Source organism: Capsicum annuum, chromosome 8 (genome assembly GCF_002878395.1).
Source record: "Capsicum annuum cultivar UCD-10X-F1 chromosome 8, UCD10Xv1.1, whole genome shotgun sequence".
NCBI lineage: Eukaryota > Viridiplantae > Streptophyta > Magnoliopsida > Solanales > Solanaceae > Capsicum > Capsicum annuum.
In genome coordinates, this window is record NC_061118.1 from 55739768 (window position 1) to 55759543 (window position 19776).

The 19776-nt window shown below is 33.1% G+C and overlaps 2 protein-coding genes across 2 annotated transcripts; one reads left to right on the plus strand and one right to left on the minus strand.

Moving 5' to 3' along the window:
- Window positions 1–706: 706 nt before the first annotated feature.
- LOC107852331 (BTB/POZ domain-containing protein At1g03010-like) lies at window positions 707–2770 on the minus strand. Its single transcript, XM_047395427.1, has 3 exons — window positions 2691–2770; window positions 1888–2020; window positions 707–1552 (listed from the first exon to the last, which is right to left on the minus strand). Exons 1-3 carry the CDS (start codon window positions 2768–2770, stop codon window positions 836–838), a joined length of 930 nt encoding a protein of 309 aa, XP_047251383.1. The 3' UTR covers window positions 707–835.
- A 916-nt stretch (window positions 2771–3686) lies between these two features.
- LOC107852341 (phospholipase D alpha 1) lies at window positions 3687–11111 on the plus strand. Its single transcript, XM_016697402.2, has 3 exons — window positions 3687–4367; window positions 8525–10421; window positions 10525–11111. Exons 1-3 carry the CDS (start codon window positions 4275–4277, stop codon window positions 10956–10958), a joined length of 2424 nt encoding a protein of 807 aa, XP_016552888.1. The 5' UTR covers window positions 3687–4274; the 3' UTR covers window positions 10959–11111.
- The last annotated feature ends 8665 nt before the right edge of the window (window positions 11112–19776 follow it).

A 19776-nucleotide genomic window follows, 5' to 3' on the forward strand; every position in this document is an offset into this window, starting at 1 on the left:
ATCTAATCAGTACAATTAAAGAATAAACTTTTGTCTCTTGGGCAAAAAATTTTAATTTCAATAATTTTCTAAATTAAGTCTTGCTCATGAGGCAAGAGTTGCATATATGTTAATAATCTGATCAATGCAATTTATGAATAAAATGTTGCCTCTTGGGCAAAAGTTTTCAATTTCAATAATTTTCTAAATTAAATCTTGCCCATGAGGCAAGAGTTGCATATATGTTACTAATCTAATCAGTGCAATTAAAGCATAAACTTTTGTCTCTTGGGCAAAATTTTTCAATTTTAATATTTTTCTTAACTACGTTTTGCCCATGAGGCAAGAGTTGCATATATGTTAATAATCTAATCAGTGCAATTAAAGAAAAAACTTTTACCTCTTGGGCAAAGGTTTTCAATTTCAATAATTTTCTAAATTAAGTGTTGCCCATGAGGCAAGAGTCACATATATGTTAATAATCTAATCAGTGCAATTAAAGAATAAATGGTTGCCTCTTAGGTAAAAGTTTTCAATTTCAACAATTTTCTAAAGTCTTGCCCATGAGGCAAGAGTTTTATATATGTTAATAATCTAATCAGTGCAATTAAAGAATAAACTTTTGCCTCTTGAGCAAAATTTTTCAATTTCAAGAAAAGGGAAAAGATCCTCAAGATAGAATCTATATCATAGAGAAGGTTGTGATTGTTTCCATGTCGATTTGTAGGTATGAGAATATCTTCAAGAATTGCCTGATCAAGCTACATACTAATGCGCCTCTCTAGATCAGACTTGCAGGAAGTCGATGCTGATGTTGCTATTGCAGATATGCCATTGGCACTGCGTTTTTCCTGGATTATGTTGGTAGTAAGCTTGCTATTGTTTCGACGATGATCCTTTGTCTTTTCTGCAAATTCAAGTCCAAGAAACTTCTTTTAACCAACTGAGGGTCCATGATGAACAAGCCCTTAAGAGAATTCTGGGCATAATTTATCAAAATTCTGTTGATAATGTCTTGTTTAAGACCTTTTGTTTTTACTGCCGACAAAACTCTCTGAAAGAAATTCAGATTTAGCACCGCGAGTGATTTTCCCCACCAGTCTGATGGTGTCTCAGAATCAACGCACTGAATAGGTTTGGGTGAAAAATTATACTCTAGCTTTGACAAATCAGATGTTAGCTGCTCTTTACAAGCATTGTTTGCAATTGCGTTTATTAACTGGCTAACAAGATTGACTTCTTCAGATATCGGAAGTAATGTTTCACAGCGATGAAGAACAGATATCGAGTTGGATATGTTTGGAAATACCGCATCCTTAAGGAATACCTCAGTACGAATTTCCAGGTTTTTCTCGGAGATATCTTCTATCATTTCCATGAACCTGGTTGCATATCTGAGTAACGCCACGTTTGATATAGTAATCTCAACGTTCACTCCATAGTAGAACTTTGCAGCAAGTTCAAATGCATCAGATCCGCCAGGAAGACCAGTAAGATTGATTCTTGAAACCTTTGTATCCTTCGCCTCTAGCAGCAGCTTTCTAATTCTTCCACTTTGCAAAACCAGAGGGAACTGCAAATAATGACAAATTAGCAATCACATTAGAAATGTATCCAAGATATTCTTCTTTCATTTTTCTTAATTTTAACACGAAACACATAACTTAAGTTCTGTAGTTCTATTTTTGCATATGGCTATTGAATTTTCTTTTCTCCTCAACACAATTTTATTGGTATTGGTAGCCTACTTATAACGGCTAAAACATCAATCTTTTTCAAGGTACTTTAGACTAGCCATTTCTTTGCACAACTTCTATTTTTCCATAGACTTGAGCATTGCAATGATGATGAAAAGCGGTAGATTAAATTATACGAGAGGAATAAAGATTGCACACTTTATTTTTGTACCTTGTGAAGAGCAAAACTGGCTGATCCAACTTCTATAGTAAGATCACTCGAAACATCAGATATTAGCCTGCAATAGAAGATATAGTCAATTATCAAAAGTTGGAAACTTACATTTTGTAAAAGAAAATTTAGCCTAAGGTTTCATGCACGCACAACTTATATCTCAAGAATACAATGCTGGATGTATGGAGTCTTAAAGCTATCTAAATTCAAACGATGAAACCTTAATTCTTCGGAGAGTATAAGTCAGCCTGATTTTTTGCTTGTACATATGACTGTAATTTAGGACCAAAAATAGCATAAAAACACAATCTTGAATGGATAAAAATGTTGAAACAACATTAACAATACTCTGTGTGTGTGCTATTTTTGGATTCAATCTAGCAAAGTGCCAGATATTTTCTAGTGTCTTTAAAATGTGGTGTGGAGTAATCTAACAGCTAATTGCAAAACTCATTTGTACTAACTAGAGGACCCTCATAAGATACACATGTTGAAAACTAGGAAAATGATTATTAATGTCTACACCATTCACACCACATCTTGAACAAGAAAATTGAACACATTGGACTTTAGAGGTTTAAAAGGTCAGCTATTTGATTTGTCATTTTCAATGATTGCAGCCTTAGAAACTGCTCACTTATAGTCATTATCTAGAGTATATGATATTAACTTTATGAATTGATAGAAACTCTACAATCCTAGGTTTTAAGGTAAGTTCCACAATAACAAAGTCCCCACAACCTGTTTGATAAAATTTCTCATCATCTTCTAATGCTAATTATACCACTAGTTTGCAATACTTGGAACTAATTTCTTGTACCACCTTGACCTTATACGTTTGGCCTTCCCAAAATATGTTGCGATCAACGTCAACTCCCATATTAGCGGCCTTTCCCTCCAAGACCAACCCCCACAATAACTCAAACATAATTATAACCACAATAATAAACTCCACACAACCTTTTCGACGGAATTCCTCAATGGTAAATATGTTACTACAACAATAGCATATCCGAAGTTCAGCTTACGTTCACCTCCCCAAAAATCAAATCAATATGCTAATTATATAACGAGATAAAATTACCACAATGCATCAATAAGCTAAAATTACCACAATGACTTTTGATGATGAATTTCATACCTGAAGAACCCTTCCGGCAAAAATCGATTCTGCGAATGTTTGAAAGTCGATTCTGAAATTTGGAAGAAAGAGAGAAAGAAAGAGATTTAACGGTTTAGGTAACTTAGCCTCGGGCTTTAGAGAGCCATCGCATGGGTTGATTCTGGAATTTGGAATAAAAAAACTACAAAAGAGATTGAACAACGAATATTTTAGAGGAGGGTATTTTCGTCCAAAAAATATGACTTAAGAAGTAAAAGCTATTTTAACAAAGCTATTTTATTTGGGGCTAAAATTTAAAAGTCACTCTAATTTGGGTCTATTTTTTAGAATAACCCCTAATATATATATAGAGAGAATCTTTGAAAAGTGATTTGAACTTTTTACGATTAATTAAAATCTCCACAATAGATAAAATTATTTAATTTTTAATAATTAAACGTTACACATGCGAAACACGTGCGGTTAAACTAGTCATTTATAAAGACTTTTATATTTCTAATATAACTTTTTAGGATTAATTTTTATTTTAAAAATTTAATATAACCGTGTAATTATATTTGTGCAAACAAAAAGTACACCAGTAATTACATCATGAGTCATGACAAACAAACAAGTCAGCGTAATAAATAGACTAATAATTACTACCTTAGTAATTATATTAATTTCGATTACCATGAACCTTACTTTTTCTTTATTCATGGTTATATTTGGAGTTCTTTTACTACTATTTTTTTTTTTTTTAAAAAAAAGAAGTTTTCTAATGTTGTTTTTAGTTCACACTTGCTGTTAGAGAGGAAAGATGAAGGTCAACGTCTATACACATACATACATGGCTACTATATCGATATCTCCTCTGAACTTACTGTTATCTGAAGATTTTCTTCGTGAGCTCTAGTTTTTAAACTACGTTAATCACTTTAATGAAGCCTAAATCATCATCATCATCTTCTTCTTCGCATTGTACTTCATCTGATTTTACAAATAAAGCTTCGGGTCCCCTGGATCCAAAAACACATTCAGAATTCAAATTTTATGAGTTCAACATTCAGGGTTCTTAGCATTGAACACTATCATATCTCTCAAGTCATGGGTTCATGTCTACTATTCTGTTACAATTTTTGTGGATTTTCTTACTTGTAAATCTTGCTCTGCATTAAAATTACTGGATCCAGATGAACTCGGCGTCGATGTGCTACATCCGCCTCTGCTATGATCCTTGATTCACATTTGCCAGAAGTAGATTGCAGGGAAATAAGGAAGGATGGCACACTTTCTGCTACATGGTACTCTTCATGTTACTATATTCGAGGTTGATAGGCTTCATACTACTTTGGGAAGAGACATTTTCAATACGGTGCAAATTTTAATCCCTACTTTCCCCATTTCAAGATTTTTATATTTATTTTGTGAGTTGCTTCCTTTTACTATAGATATTCAGCTCCGATCCATATATGATTTTACCCACAATGGATCTACCAAAAATAGGAGACATAACAAAGCAAGTGAAAGTATGTGTAGAACACAAAATAGGAATGCCACATTATTTCTTGTTTGGTTTGAGTTAACGTTGCAGATGAATTATTCACTGACTTCTTCTCTTAGGATTTAGGAATTGGGAAATGGAAAGAGTAGGTTGAAGAGAAAGAAAGGGAATTTTTTTTTTCACCCAATGTTTGGTACCTCCAATATTGGGGGCGATTAAATCTGAGTTCACATTGGACAGCCTCATTGTTTAGCCCAAAATCGGCATTCTGATTAACATTAAAATTTGTAAAAAGGGGTTAAAGACAAGTGGGTTAAGGTCAATCATATTAATTTCCTTTAGGCCAAACCTCCAAGGAGAAAATAAATACAAGTGTTAACATTGCTCAAAAGAATAGAAAAATGCAAGCAGTAAGAAGGTTGAGAGATTTCTCACATGGAAATTCTAAGAAATGAAGATAAAAAGGCTTTTGAGGTGACTTCTAGGATCTTTTGACTTCTAAGCTTTTGGCTTTTTAATAGGCCAAAAAAGTCGACCCGTCGCCTCAGTGTGAAATGATCTACTCTCGTAGCACGGAAAAAGGCTACTTAGTCGAACATGCTTGAGATCTGGCATTGGGCTCGAGGCTAATTGGGGGCAGATTGATGTTAGACTAGAGAATGGTTGTTGATTTATCCAAGGATCATTATGAGGGTGTTCTAACTGTAGTGGTTCCTCGACGGGGAGTGGGCATGTTGGCTACCTGGTTATGAAGCAGCCTTGGCTATCCCGAGGTAACACCGGTCTTTATAAGGTTACAAAGTAAATGAAAGAGTATTATCTTATAAGGTTATGAAGAAAGCTTAATATGGTAGATACTATACATGGTAAAACTATTCATGCTATATACAATTGAAACAGATTCTATGCTAATAACATGCAGTCTATCTCCTAATCAATCAACCATAATTTTATATAATGGAAGGTATAAATTCTAATTGATAGTGATTAACACCGCCTCAAACTGATAGTGGTCAACTAACAGTTTGCCAATAAAGACCTCATGCCATTTTTTCATTTGAGAGTTGGTGAAAAATCTGCCAGTTGATCTCTAAAGGCAATGTGAGGAAGAGAAATAAGACCGACATCAAATTTTCTCAAACAAAGAGATAATCAATCTCAATATGTTTGGTTCGGTCATGAAAAAAGGGGATTGGTGGCAATCTTGACAGCACTTTCATTATCACAGTACATGGGTGTGGGAGAGAAAAGTGAATTTCAAAATCATACAACAACACACACAACCAAACCACCTCACTGCAAGTAGTCGACATGACACAATATTCTATTTTAGTCGATGATTTAGGCACGGTCACTTGTTTCTTCGACTTCCAAGACTACAAGGAGTTGCCAAGAAAAACATAATACCTAGTAGTCGGATGACAGGTGTGGAGGGAGCTGCCATCATCAACATCCGAAAAGGCACGTAACAGAGTAGGTGAGTCACGACTGTAATAAAGGCCCATGTCATAGTAGACCTTGAAGATAGCACAGAAGGTGAAGAACAACTGTAAGATGAAGGTAACGAGGCTCAGACACAAATCGATTAAGTATATCAATAGCATGAGCAAATGTCAGGTTGACTGACAGTTAAGTAGACCAAGCTTCCAACAAGGCATCGTTAAAGGGTCAGGTTCGAGAGAGATTCCCCATCAATCTTGGAATAATGCTGCTCCATGGGTGTGTCAACAATGGTCACATCAGTTAGGTGAGCCATGTCCAAAATTTCTTTGGTATACTTACGTTGGTGACGAAAGTAACCACCATCATTGTGAAAGATTTCCAGGCCAAGAAAGTAAGATGTATGCCCAAAGTCCTTGATTAGAAATGAAGATTGTAATATACCCTTAAGCTGCAGATGGCTTTGACAACATCCCCAGAGGTCATAGACATAGATTAGCAAAAAACCATCTCTCGTGTCGTGGGGGAAGGGGGGGAGGGGAGGGTTAGTAAAAAGAGAAACAGTTTGATCCTTATTATCAAATGTAGTGATAGTTTGAATAATTACAAAATGTAACAACAGTTTCTAAATTTGCTCTATATCAGTGAATTCACTTTGTATCAGTGAAACAACAACAAACATAAAGTGAACATTTGTATTATTTATACTAAGTAATTGTTGTTTCACTAATATAGAGCAAATTACTGAAACTATTGTACCAGTGATACAGGGAAAATTTCAGAGCGCTCAGTATGTTTGGTAAATATAATATCCTGATTAGGCAATTTTCCCTAAACTTAATACAGGATTGAAATAGGATAGTTAAAATGGAGAGAAGCTTTGCGAGTGTCACGTGATATGAGTAAACTTATCTATCGGAACGTGTTAAATTCTATTGAACAATTGTATGGCCATCAGTATTTTTACGCAAATGAATGATGAACGTAAGACCCAATATATCTATAAAATGACTGTTCTATCTACAAAACTCTTAACCTAAGGTGAATGTGTATACAATACAAATATAAACAAGATAAAAACTATCAATCCATCAGAATGTGGAAGCAGCACATATGTATATAAAGGTTAGAAACAAGAGAAGATTGTGTGAGATGTTTATGTCAAATCCTATGTGGACCTTCAAGTGCAGCAATCTTTATGTGTGAAACCATGACGAATGGTGGCATTATAAGGAAATGAAGTTACATATGTTATGACGTGTTTTAAATCACAAGCTTCAAAAACATTTTATACCACACAAATGATATGTTTAACAACATAAATTTCAAAAATCTTCATTTCTTTCTTAAACTTTATCCAGTAGAAAAGGACCACATAATATGAAATGTCGAGTACAGTCTAGAATAATGATCAAAGTTCCAATATCCTTTTCACAATTCTTTAGCATACAATAACAGTTGTACAGTTTGACATATTACTAGACAATACAACAACAACAACAACAGTCCCAGTGTATTCCCACAAAGTGAGGTCTGGGGAGGGTAAGATGTATGTAGTTCATACCACTACCTCCGCAGAAGTAGAAAGGCTGTTTCCAATAGACCCCTGGCTCAAGATAGAGAATAGCACACCAAGGCCGTAATGAAACATGAAACCGGATGAATGGCATAGACGAAATAAGAATAATAAACATAAAATACAAAATAAATAACAAAAAAATACAAAAATACAAAAATAATCGAAATATTAGCAATTCGAAATAAGACATAAGAAAGAGGACACCCACCTAGTAGTAACAATACACTCCCAGACCAAAGACACCCACCACACCCAAACTCTCCAGGCTAGAGGCTCCTACTCAAGGACACAGACCTAGGATTACTAACCTGACTACTCAACCGCTCTCCTACCACCTAGCTACAACACACACTCACACTAACCTTCTACCCTAATCCGCGACCTCCACACCTTCCTGTCTAGAGTCATGTCCTCAGTAAGCTATAGCTGCTCCATGTCATGTCTAATCACCTCCCTCCAGTATTTCTTCGGCCTATCTCTACTCCTCCTGAAGCCATCCGAAGCTAGCCTCTCGCACCTCCGAACTGGGGCATCCGTGCCCCTCCTCATCACATGCCCAAACCATCTCAACCTTACTTCTCGCATCTTGTCCTCCACCGAAGCCACTCCCACCTTCTCCCGAATAGTCTCATTCCTAACTCTATCCCCTCTAGTAAGTCCACACATCCAACGCAACATTCTCATTTCCACCACCTTCAATCTTTGAATGTGAGGGTTCTTGACTGACCAATACTCAGCTCCGTACAGCATGGCCAGACGGACTGCCACTCTGTAGAAATTGCCTTTAAGCTTAAGGGGAAACTTCTTATCACACTACACTCCCAAGGCGAGCCTCCACTTCATCCAACCTGCTCCAATACGTTTAGAGACATCCTCATCAATCTCGTCATTCCCCTGAATCATAGACCCCACATACTTAAAACTATCCCTCTTGCAAACATCCTGCAGGGTGGTAACAAAATTATTTACTTTTTAACACTTCCATATTGATGTACTAATTTTCATGTAGGTGGTGCAAGGCATTGAGGGAGCTATTGGCATCAAAAAGGTAGCGTCAATAATGTATGCAACCATTGATCTTGGAAAAGCCAGAGTTGGCAGAACCAGAATGCTGGATGAACACAAAAATCCACGGTGGTATGAGTCATTCCACATTTACTGTGCCCATGTGGCTTCCAATGTCATATTCACTGTCAAAGTTCAAAATACAATTGGAGCAGAAGTCGTTGGAAGAGCTTACTTTCCAGTTCAACAACTGCTAGATGGAGAAGTCGTAGATGAATGGCTTGAAATCCTCGATACAGAACGAAAGCCCGTGCAGGGACACTCTAAAATCCATGTGAAGTTGCGGTTTTTTGATGTCACAAGGGAATATAATTGGAATAGAGGGATAAAGGTCACAAGGTTTCCTGGAGTTCCTTACACATTCTTTAGTCAAAGACAAGGATGCAGGGTTACTCTTTACCAAGATGCTCATGTTCCTGATAACTTCATCCCGAAAATCCCTCTTTCTGGTGGAAAGTTTTATGAGCCACAACGATGTTGGGAAGACATTTTTGATGCCATCACTAATGCAAAGCATTTGATTTACATAACTGGATGGTCTGTTTATACCGAAATCACTTTGATAAGGGACAAGAGAAGACCAAAGCCTGGTGGAGACTTGTCACTCGGCGAATTGCTTAAGAAAAAAGCTAATGAAGGTGTGAGAGTTCTAATGTTGATCTGGGATGATAGGACATCGGTTCCTGTGTTGCAACAAGATGGGCTAATGGCAACTCATGATAAAGAAACTGCTAATTTTTTTCGAGGCACTCAAGTAAATTGTGTGTTGTGTCCTCGAAATCCTGATGATGGACGGAGCATTATTCAAAATATAGAGATTGGGACAATGTTTACTCATCATCAAAAGATTGTAGTTGTTGATGGAGAATTACCTAATGGAGACAGGGAAAGGAGGAGAATTGTGAGTTATATTGGTGGGATTGATCTTTGTGATGGCAGGTATGATACACAATTTCATTCCCTTTTCAGGACTTTGAACACAACACATCATGATGATTTTCACCAACCAAATTTCACTGGTACCTCAATTCAAAAAGGTGGACCAAGAGGGCCTTGGCACGATATCCATTGTCGAATAGAAGGGCCAGCTGCTTGGGATGTGCTCTTCAATTTTGAACAGAGGTGGAGGAAGCAAGGTGGAAAGGACTTGCTTATAAACCTAAGGGATATTGATACTATAATCATACCACCTTCACCGGTTATGTATCCTGATGATCATGACACATGGAATGTTCAAGTTTTTCGATCAATCGATGGAGGAGCAGCTTATGGCTTCCCAAATGCTCCAGAGGAGGCAGCCAAGTCTGGTCTTATAAGTGGAAAGGAAAACATCATTGATCGAAGCATACAAGATGCATATATTAATGCCATTCGTCGAGCAAAGAATTTCATTTACATCGAAAACCAATACTTCTTAGGCAGCTGCTTTTCGTGGTACTCCAATGATATCAAGGATGAAGACATTAATGCTCTACAGGTGATCCCAAAGGAGTTGTCTTTAAAGATAGTTAGCAAAATTGAAGCAAGGGAAAGGTTCACAGTTTATGTTGTGGTTCCAATGTGGCCAGAAGGCCTTCCGGAGAGTGCATCTGTACAAGCAATACTGGATTGGCAAAGGAGGACCATGCAAATGATGTACACTGATATAATTCAAGCTCTAAAAGTCAAACGAATTGTTGCAAATCCTAAGGATTACTTGGGTTTTTTTTGCCTTGGCAATAGGGAAACAAAGAAGAGAGGAGAATATGAGCCTTTTGAATCACCTGAACCCGATTCAGACTATAGAAAAGCTCAAGAAGCCAGACGTTTCATGATTTATGTACATTCCAAAATGATGATAGGCAAGTTCAATTTCAATACACTGCATATATATATATAAATATGTGTGTGATTATACATTTCCAAAATTAAGGTCTCAATTTATTTCTGTATTTTATTTGGCAGTGGATGATGAATACATTATTGTTGGATCAGCTAACATAAATCAAAGGTCGATGGATGGTGCAAGAGACTCAGAAATAGCAATGGGAGCCTACCAACCATTTCATCTATGTGCGACGGAGCCAGCTAGGGGTCAGGTTCACGGGTTCCGAATGGCATTGTGGTACGAGCACTTGGGCGTATTAGACACAAGTTTCCTTCATCCAGAGAGTCTACAATGCATCCGAAAGGTGAACAAAATTGGTGATAAATATTGGGATATATATTCAAGTGAAAGCCTCATTCATGACTTGCCTGGGCACCTTCTTTCTTACCCTATTGGTGTTACTGAAAATGGAGAGGTTACTGAAATACCTGGAACACAATTCTTTCCCGACACCAAGGCACCTGTTGTTGGCACCAAATCTAATTTTCTTCCTTCCATCCTCACAACCTAAAGGCTGAACCTTCAACTTTTATTTTTTTTTCATTCATTCTCTTAACATATAACTATTATGATTTCTATATATTCAACAGCGCGTGCGGCCCAACATGTTAATTTTAATTTCAATTTATGTGAAATAAATAAAATTTAAATAATTAATTATATTTTAATATGTTTTTAGATATTTTAAGTTATCAACTAGCATTATAATTACCAACCAAAAAAAAAATTAGTATTATAATTATAATATTTTTTTTGGCATTGTAATTTACTATTTAAGCTGTTAGCTATTGTAATTTATACTACTTTTCTTATCTAAACTTTTATGGCATTGAGAGTCAATTATATTCTTAAAATAATTTAAGTTTTTTATTATTGTAATTTATAAAATATTTTATTCTATTCCAATTTAAGTGACACTGTTATGAAGTAGCGAAGCAGACAAATCTTAAAGAACTCATAATAACTAACTAGAAGTGATATAAAAAAAATACTTGTGAACATAATTTAAGCAATTCTCATATAAGATGTCAAGTTAATTTAAAATATCAAGAGTAATTTCAGAAATAGCAATTATAGAGCTTTAATTGTAAAATTTATAGCAACCCTTTCAAAATTACAAAAAATAGCAATATGTATATTGTATTTGATTAAACTATTGCTAGTTAAATACATATACAATTAAAGATTTTGTTCCTAATTTAACTCCAATCTGTTTCAGTTTTATAAAGGAAAAACGGTTCCTTAATTTAAGGAACATTTAATTTGACAAATTTCTTAACCTTTTACAACTCTTTTGTTACCACAACAGTTAAATTACATCTTCAAATTCAAATTCAAAAATGATTTTCATCATCAGCTTCTTAATGCAAATCAAAAATACAGATTCAACTTCAAAAACGTTTTGTGTAGCAGTCGAAGGTTTGGAAAAAAAATTATATCGTATATTAATTTTTTCAGTTGTCGAAAAATACTTGTGTATGAGATTTATTTTTTGTGTTTTCGACTTCAAATTTTGCCCTTGTTGTTCTGTTAATCTAAATTTGAGATGAAATTTTTAATCATTAAATTTGAATTTTAGTTTAGGCTAACTAGTGTTTGACTTAATTTTTTTTTTGAATCCGTTTTGAATTTTTGTATAAACTAATTAGTTGTTGTTGTAGTACGTATTTCAGATTATCCCTACATTAAATATATAAAAAACTATCATATGTATTTTATTTATACATAAAAATGACAAGAATCATGTTTATCAAGAAGAAAAAAGTACATGTCTTTATCTATATACTTTACATGTCAGAGGAATGACACTTATGTATTTACAGAATACAACTAATAACAATAAAACATATACATATGTACTTTATGAATACAACAAGTATTTTAGGTAACCAGAATATATTGCAACTGAACATCAAATACAAACCTTATCATTGACAAATATAAATATCTTACACATATCTTAAATACAAATACATATCCAGTATATACAAAATACATAAATTATACAATTTTTATCGATAACCAATCTTTGCATAAAATATAAATTTTAGATATAACAGATATAAAATAAATACAATTAGAGGCTACAATTTCATATCTTAACAACACAATATATACTACAATTTCAAATCTTAAAGAAACAGAAAAATAAATACACACCTAATAAATTGTATATATAAAATACATCTATGAACATGTTTTCAGGAAAATACAAAATTTTACAAATAAAATCATACCGCCTCCACTTTCTCTTCTTCGGATTCAAAATCAGATGAAACAGGACTTGAAATTTTACTAGATTCACCTTTTTTCATTCGGCTTTCTCTTTTTCATCGATTTTTAAATTTTTGGAGGTTTTGGGGATGAAGGTTTTCTCAAACCCTTTCGTTTTATTTTTTTCACAATATTTTCCGAATTGTTACGGTGCTTCAATCTCGCTTCTTCACTGCTAACACCTTCCTTGGGCTGAATATTAGTAGAACCCAAGTTAAAATCTTCATCTTGAGTTAACCCAAGACTAAACGATGAAAGTTCATCGGATACTAAATCCATCGATTTACTACCCCTAACTGAACTACAATGATTTGCATGTTGTGACATTATATCGAAAAACCAAAGAATTCAACACAAACTCAAAAAAAAAAATCAAACCCTAACAAACCAAGAAGAAGAAGAACGAAAAATTGAAAAAAAAATCGACAAGAAAAATATAAAAGAGTTTATATGGAAAATATAACATGCATTAATTGAAAAGAAAACTTACCTTAATAGTTGGATGCAAAGTTTATCAATATTCAGAGAGGAAAAAAGGGAATTTGACATAAAAAAAGAGAGTTGGAAGGAACTGAAATTGGTGTATGGCGTGAAAAAAGGAGAAGGCAAAAGGGTGAGTTAAAGTCACGCGCTTTTCCCAATAAAAGGTAAAATATTGTTAGCTTTGTTATTAGTTGTTATTTTGAAAAACTATTACTATGAATTGTAATTAATATCTTAAGGTTGCTAGTTTATGTAATTTTTTCATTTATTATTTTATGTCCATTTTACCTTTTTTATTAAATATTCTTAATTTTTTAATACTTCAATAACTTATAACAATTAATTAGGAATGATATAATTAAATTACGGTTGAAGCAGGCATGTTATAAATGTTTATTTTACTTTTTTTATTAAATATGGTTAATTTTTAATACGTAAGAGTTAACCAAATATCACGATTGAAGCAGAGAAGTAAATATGTCTAATAATTGAAACTCCCTCTGTATCAAAAAGAATGACTTACTTTGACTTCACACAAAGTTTAATATAAAGTTTATACCATGTATATACCATATACACACATATATAAATATACAAAGTATTAAGAAACATACTAAGCATATTTATAATATAAATATACAAAGTATGTTATATATGAAGTTTATACCATGTATATACCATATACACACATATATAAAAATACAAAGTATAAAGAAACATACTAAGCATATTTATATATTTATGGTATATGATATAATATACCATAAATATGCAAAGCATGTTTTACATAGAAATAATTTATTCACACAGTAAAATCTTTCATGTATAAGAAAATTAAAGAAATAAATTAGCGGCACCCTAAAATTTAATAACAACTCATCATTTTTTAGGAACGAAAAATGAAGGAAATAAATTAAATAAATTTTTAAAAAAATAAATTTGTTTGAAAAATAATATTTATTACGTAAAAAATAAGAAACAGTGATCTGTTAATATAACATCCATATTTAAAATTTTCAAATATGAGAAAACGGCTATTAATGTAAATATTATATATGTCATAATTGAAATTCATTAAATATGATCATGTATATGTAATTATTTTTATAATAGTGGCTAATTGTGTTCTTTTTTCATTAGTAGGTAAATTTTAGTTGGGTGATTTTGATAGTTTGTAAAAGTTACGGCATAAAATCATATTTAAAAAAGTTTTTTCAAAAGTCAAAACAAAATTTCAAAAAAGACATGGTCAAACACAACTCCAACTCCAATTTCAACTCCAACTCTGAAAAATTTTAATTTTCATGGCCAAACGGCTACTAAGGAAATTAAAGAAAAGGTTAATATCACTACATGACACGGTAGAATGGCAAATGTTTCTTAACTCTTAATCAGATCGTTCATTTAGAACGGAACCCCTTTAATAGGATGTACTACAAAACCCCATAGTGGTTGGCTTTCTACGGCGCAAATCTATATGATTGTGTGTGAAAAAAAAAAAAAGAAGATAACTTATACAAATCTCATACTTAAGAGACTGTATTACCTAATATCCTTTACTTTTTTAAAATTTATATAAAATTCCATTTTTCAACTTTACTCTTGATACCTATCAAGAAAATCTAATATCCTATTTTTACTCCACCATTAACTCATTCAAGATTTCCTTCCCTAAAATATCTCCCTAATTATCAACAATTAAATCATCTTCCTTCCTGATTTTTTCTCTCCCATTAATGCTTAAATCATCTTTCTTCTTGATTTTTTCTCCTCCATTAATGCATGTAACTTTTTTTTTTCATTTCCTAAAATCTCTCCCATTTTTTAGAAAAAAATCTATTGATATATATATAAATTTATTTAGTTATTCATACATGTTTATTTTTTTAATGGTGATTCATATGAATGATAAATATGATATCATTATATGAGTATTATAGTGATTCATACAATAGATGCATTTTATATGATTTTAACGGGTGATACATATGAGTTAATGAGTGATACATATTGTATTATGGTGATTCATATGGTAGATACAACTATTTGTTTCAATTATTGGGTGATTCATATGATATAATGGGTGATATATATGGTATTATAGTGATTCATATGATAAATACAATTATTTATTTCAATTATTGGGTGATTCATATATATGGTATATTTTGGTGATTCATATGGTAGATACAATTATTTATTTCAATTATTGGGTGATTCATATATATGACATTATGGTGATTCATATGGTAGATACAATTATTTATTTCAATTATTGAGTGATTTATATGATATTAATGAGTGATATATATGGTATTATGGGTGATTCATATGTTATTAATGAAAGGTAATGGTGTAGTCAGTATAGGAAACAAAAGTAATAATATTTTAAAAAAAAAAGACTAAAAAGCAAAATAATTAAAATTAAATCTAAAAAAAGCAGACTAAAATTAAAGACGAAAAAAAGAGAAAAAAGACCAAAAAAACATATCTTTCATGATTAAAGACGAAAAAAGAGAAACATAATTAAAACACCTAAATTAAATCTGAAAAAAGAGAGAAAAATTAGGCATCTTTCCTTAAATAAAAGAATACAACGAATAAAAGAGAATCTATTATTTTCTTAAATAAATATCTTGTTAGTTTCTAATGTATCACTTTTTTATATGTATCACCATATAACATATATATCACATTTCAAAAAACTGGAATAAAATGTAATTAATAAAATAGTCGGGATTTTATGTAATATCACTTAAAGATTCAGAGATTTATTTAAGTTACCCAAAAAAAATACATCAGTTTTTGTATAAACTAGTCAGGAAAGCGCCGTGCAAAGTACGGGCCCAATAATATAAAATCAGATACTAAAAATATTTTTAAAAGTATAACGTTAATGTTATTATTAATAGTATCTGTAAATAAAAATAATATTTTCATCGTCCCAATTTATGTGGTACATTTGAAATTTTATAATTCAAGGAAGTTTTTCTTTGATCATAATTTATTTATACATCTCTTAAATATTTTGAATTATTAATTATTGTGACTTGTTGCATTTTGACGTAGTTTTCAAATATGTAGATGTTATTTAAAAAAAAATTGATGATTTTATGTCAAATTTTCAACTGAAAATTAAATTGTTTAACTTTCGAAATTCAAAATATGCCACATAAATTTGAAGAAATATAAGAGAGATTGTATGGAAAATTTACTGTATTTCTTGTATTCAATGTACAAAATCCTACCACTATTTATACATGTATATGCTGAAAAGGAAATGTAATAACAGAATAAATGCATTTGCTCTAATTGCTCTAATCTTGGCTGATTTTATTCTTTACCATAAATACAATCAATCTTTGTACAACTATAGATATTGCAAGATGTGTGTATCACTGTGTGTATCTCTTATGAGTTGTCCAATATCTTCAGTTTTAAGGAGTCCATTCTCCTCCTTCTTATCGTCATTGATTACCTTATCTCCAACATCCCTCTTTAACTTGAAGGGGGAAGAGGAGAGCCCCAACTTACCAAGAATCGTATGCAAAGATGGACTAGATAGAGGTTTGGTAAAGAGGTCGGCAAGCTAAGATTTTAAAGGGACAAAATATAGAGATATCAACCCTGAAAGAATTATTGGCGGACAAAGTGACAATCCAGTTCGACATGCTTTGTCCTTTCATGGAAGACAGGATTTCGGGCAATGTTGATTGCATCTTGGCTATCAGAGTATATGGGAATTGGTAATGATGGTTCAAGGGATAAATCAGTAAGAAGACGGGTGAGCCAGGTTAGTTCTATAATAATGAGACATTTAGCTTCAGCTGAAGAAAGGGATGGAGGTTTGTTTTTTCGATTTCCAACTAATAGAAGAACCCCCTAATCTTATAAAGAAACCACTGACAAATCTGCGAGAGTCACAACACTGCATCACAAAATGATAAAAGAGAGAAATTTGGGTTTGAATTGAGAAAAAAACCTTGAGTAGAGTTTGATTTAAGGTATTGAAAGACACAGAGAGCTGTTGTAAAATAGGAAATAGATGGCTTTTGCAAGTATTGACTAAGGGTCAAGACAGTGAAATAAAGGTCAGGTCTTGTATGGGTAAGATAGCTAAGTTTGCCAATCAAACGCTGATAGATGGTTGGTTCCAGCAAAGGAGTTCCGGGCGCATCAGTTAATTTGATGGAAGGGTCGAGTGGAGCAGATACTGTGGGGGGACTGGAGCAATCAAATTCACTGAGTAAATTCCTCGTAAACTTGCTTTTTGTAATGATAAAACCTGTTGGTTCTCACATGATTTCCACTCCCAAGAAATAATAAATCTGGCCAAGATCTTTTATTTGAAATTCTGAATGTAGAAAAGACTTAAGATCTGAAAGTTCTTGAGTATTATCACCGGTGAGTAATAAATCATCAACATACACTGCCACAATAGAGATAGAGCTTCCTGTCTTTTTGAAAAATAATGAATATTCATTAAGAGATAAGGGAAAACCTTTAAAATTGAGAGCCCCTGCAAGCCTTGCATACCATTGTCTAGAGGCCTGTTTATACCATAGAAAGATTTCTTGAGTTTACAAACATGGTGAGGACTGGGTGGACATATTCCTGGAGGAAATTTCATGTAAACCTCTTCTTGGAGGTCTCCATGGAGAAAAACATCACTTACATCAAACTGAGAAACATGCCAATTCTTCTTGATTGCCATAGATAATAGGCATTTGATAGTTTTCATCTTGACTACAGGGGTAAAGGTTTCGGTGTGGTTTTGGTGTAGTCTATGCCTTTCTTTTGTATATCACCTCTGAGAACCAATCTTGCTTTAAGTCTTTCTATATTTCCATCAGCCTTTTACTTAACCTTGTATACCCACTTACAAGGTAAGCTTTCCTTCCAGAAGGGAGAGGCACCATATCCCATGTTTTATTAATGATTAATGCCTGTAATTCAGAATCCATAGCTGCTTTCCATCCAGGATGTTGACAAGCTTAAAAATTATGAGTTGGTTCTGAAATTTGTGAAACAAAATATAGTAAAGCCTGATTTTGATCGGAAAGAGAAGGAAATGGATATGTAGGTGGTGAGGAAGGAACGACTAGACAAGTAGTAGTAAGATCAGTGGCAAAAAAATTATTGCAAACAAAGTCATGTAAATGGCTAGGTAAAGTGCCTTTGTTTTCTCTACTAGATCTTCTAGGGGGTGGAATGGTAGAAGGAGATAAATGTTCTTGAATAGTGACGGTAGATGGAGGAGTAGTAGTTTGAGGATAAAAAGTGGAAGTAGTATCCATAGTAGAAGGAAAAACTGGTAAGGAATGGTCTGCAATTATAGGAGAAGGAAGGAACATGGAGTCATCTGTTATGTGATCAGAATAAATAGAAGAGATAGGTGAAAAAAATGGTAGATAAAATGGTATTAGAAAATGAGGGCGAATGAAAAAATGTGCTCATAAAGACAAACATCCCTTGATGTGCATACCTTCTTAGAATCGAGAATAAGAACTTTGTATCCATTTTGTCCAGTAGGGTATCCTAAAAAGACACAAACAACTGCTCTAGGCTCGAATTTGCTTCTAGCATGTGATAATGTAAAAGCATAACACAAACATCCAAAGCTTCTTAAATGATGATATGAAAGTTTTTGATGAAACAAAAGTTCGTAAGGTGTATTATCTTGTAATACTCTAGATGGAAAACAATTGATCAAATATATTGCTGTGAGTATGCACTCTCCCCAATAAGGAATAGAAACTTTGAAATAGAATATTAAGGCTCTTGCAATTTCCAGTAAGTGCCTATGTTTCCTTTCCACAATTCCATTCTGTTGGGGTATGGCAATGCACAAAATTTGATGTAGAATCCCTTGAAATTGTAAAAAAGAAGATGTTTCGACACTCTTCCCTGGTTCCAAGGCATTGTTTGATCTTATCAGTCTGACTTTAGCATTGAACTGTCTTTCTATCATGCACAAAAAGCTCTTTAGGATTGAAAAAACATTTGATTTTGTAGTAAACAAATAGGTCCAAGTTCTTCTACTAAAATCATCTACAATTGTTATAAAGTATTTATATCCATTATAAGTAGGAACCTTATATGGACCCCAGATGTCAATGTGAAGAAGATAAAAAATTCCTTTACTCTTGATATGACTAATTGGAAATGGTAATCTGGACTATCTTGCTAAGGGGCACACAGTGCAAGTACAATCAAAATTTGAAGAAAAAGAAATAGAACTGATATATTTTATTGCATTGAATGGCAAATGCCCCAATCTTACATGTCATAACATTACATCAGATTGTGATTTGGCCGAAATAGGGACAGAAACTGAAGCTAGATCAGAATGAGAATTAAATCTCTTAGGAAGTGAAACTACTGAATCTAAAAAAGAATAAGAAGTAAATCTCTTATTAAACAAAACAACTTTTGAAACAATGTTTTTTGTAGCAAGAGGTTGTCCGAGTAGGCTCTAATATGTATAGTCCGTCTTTGACTTTACCAAAAACTTGAGGGCTCTTCAGTAAAGGGCCCTGCAAAAGACAACCGCTAGATATGAACATGACGAT

Bases quoted from the DNA above. Each gene is read 5' to 3' on its own strand.
- LOC107852341 (XM_016697402.2), top strand. From the start codon at position 4,275: ATGGCACACTTTCTGCTACATGGTACTCTTCATGTTACTATATTCGAG. The intron at 4,368-8,524 runs GTGCAAATTTTA...ATTTTCATGTAG, and splicing joins GAAGAGACATTTTCAATACG to GTGGTGCAAGGCATTGAGGG. The intron at 10,422-10,524 runs GCAAGTTCAATT...TTTATTTGGCAG, and splicing joins ACATTCCAAAATGATGATAG to TGGATGATGAATACATTATT.
- LOC107852331 (XM_047395427.1), bottom strand. From the start codon at position 2,770: ATGGGAGTTGACGTTGATCGCAACATATTTTGGGAAGGCCAAACGTAT. The intron at 2,021-2,690 runs GTATTGCAAACT...ATGAAACCTTAG, and splicing joins GTACAAGAAATTAGTTCCAA to GCTAAATTTTCTTTTACAAA. The intron at 1,553-1,887 runs GTACAAAAATAA...CATTATTTGCAG, and splicing joins CCAGTTTTGCTCTTCACAAG to TTCCCTCTGGTTTTGCAAAG.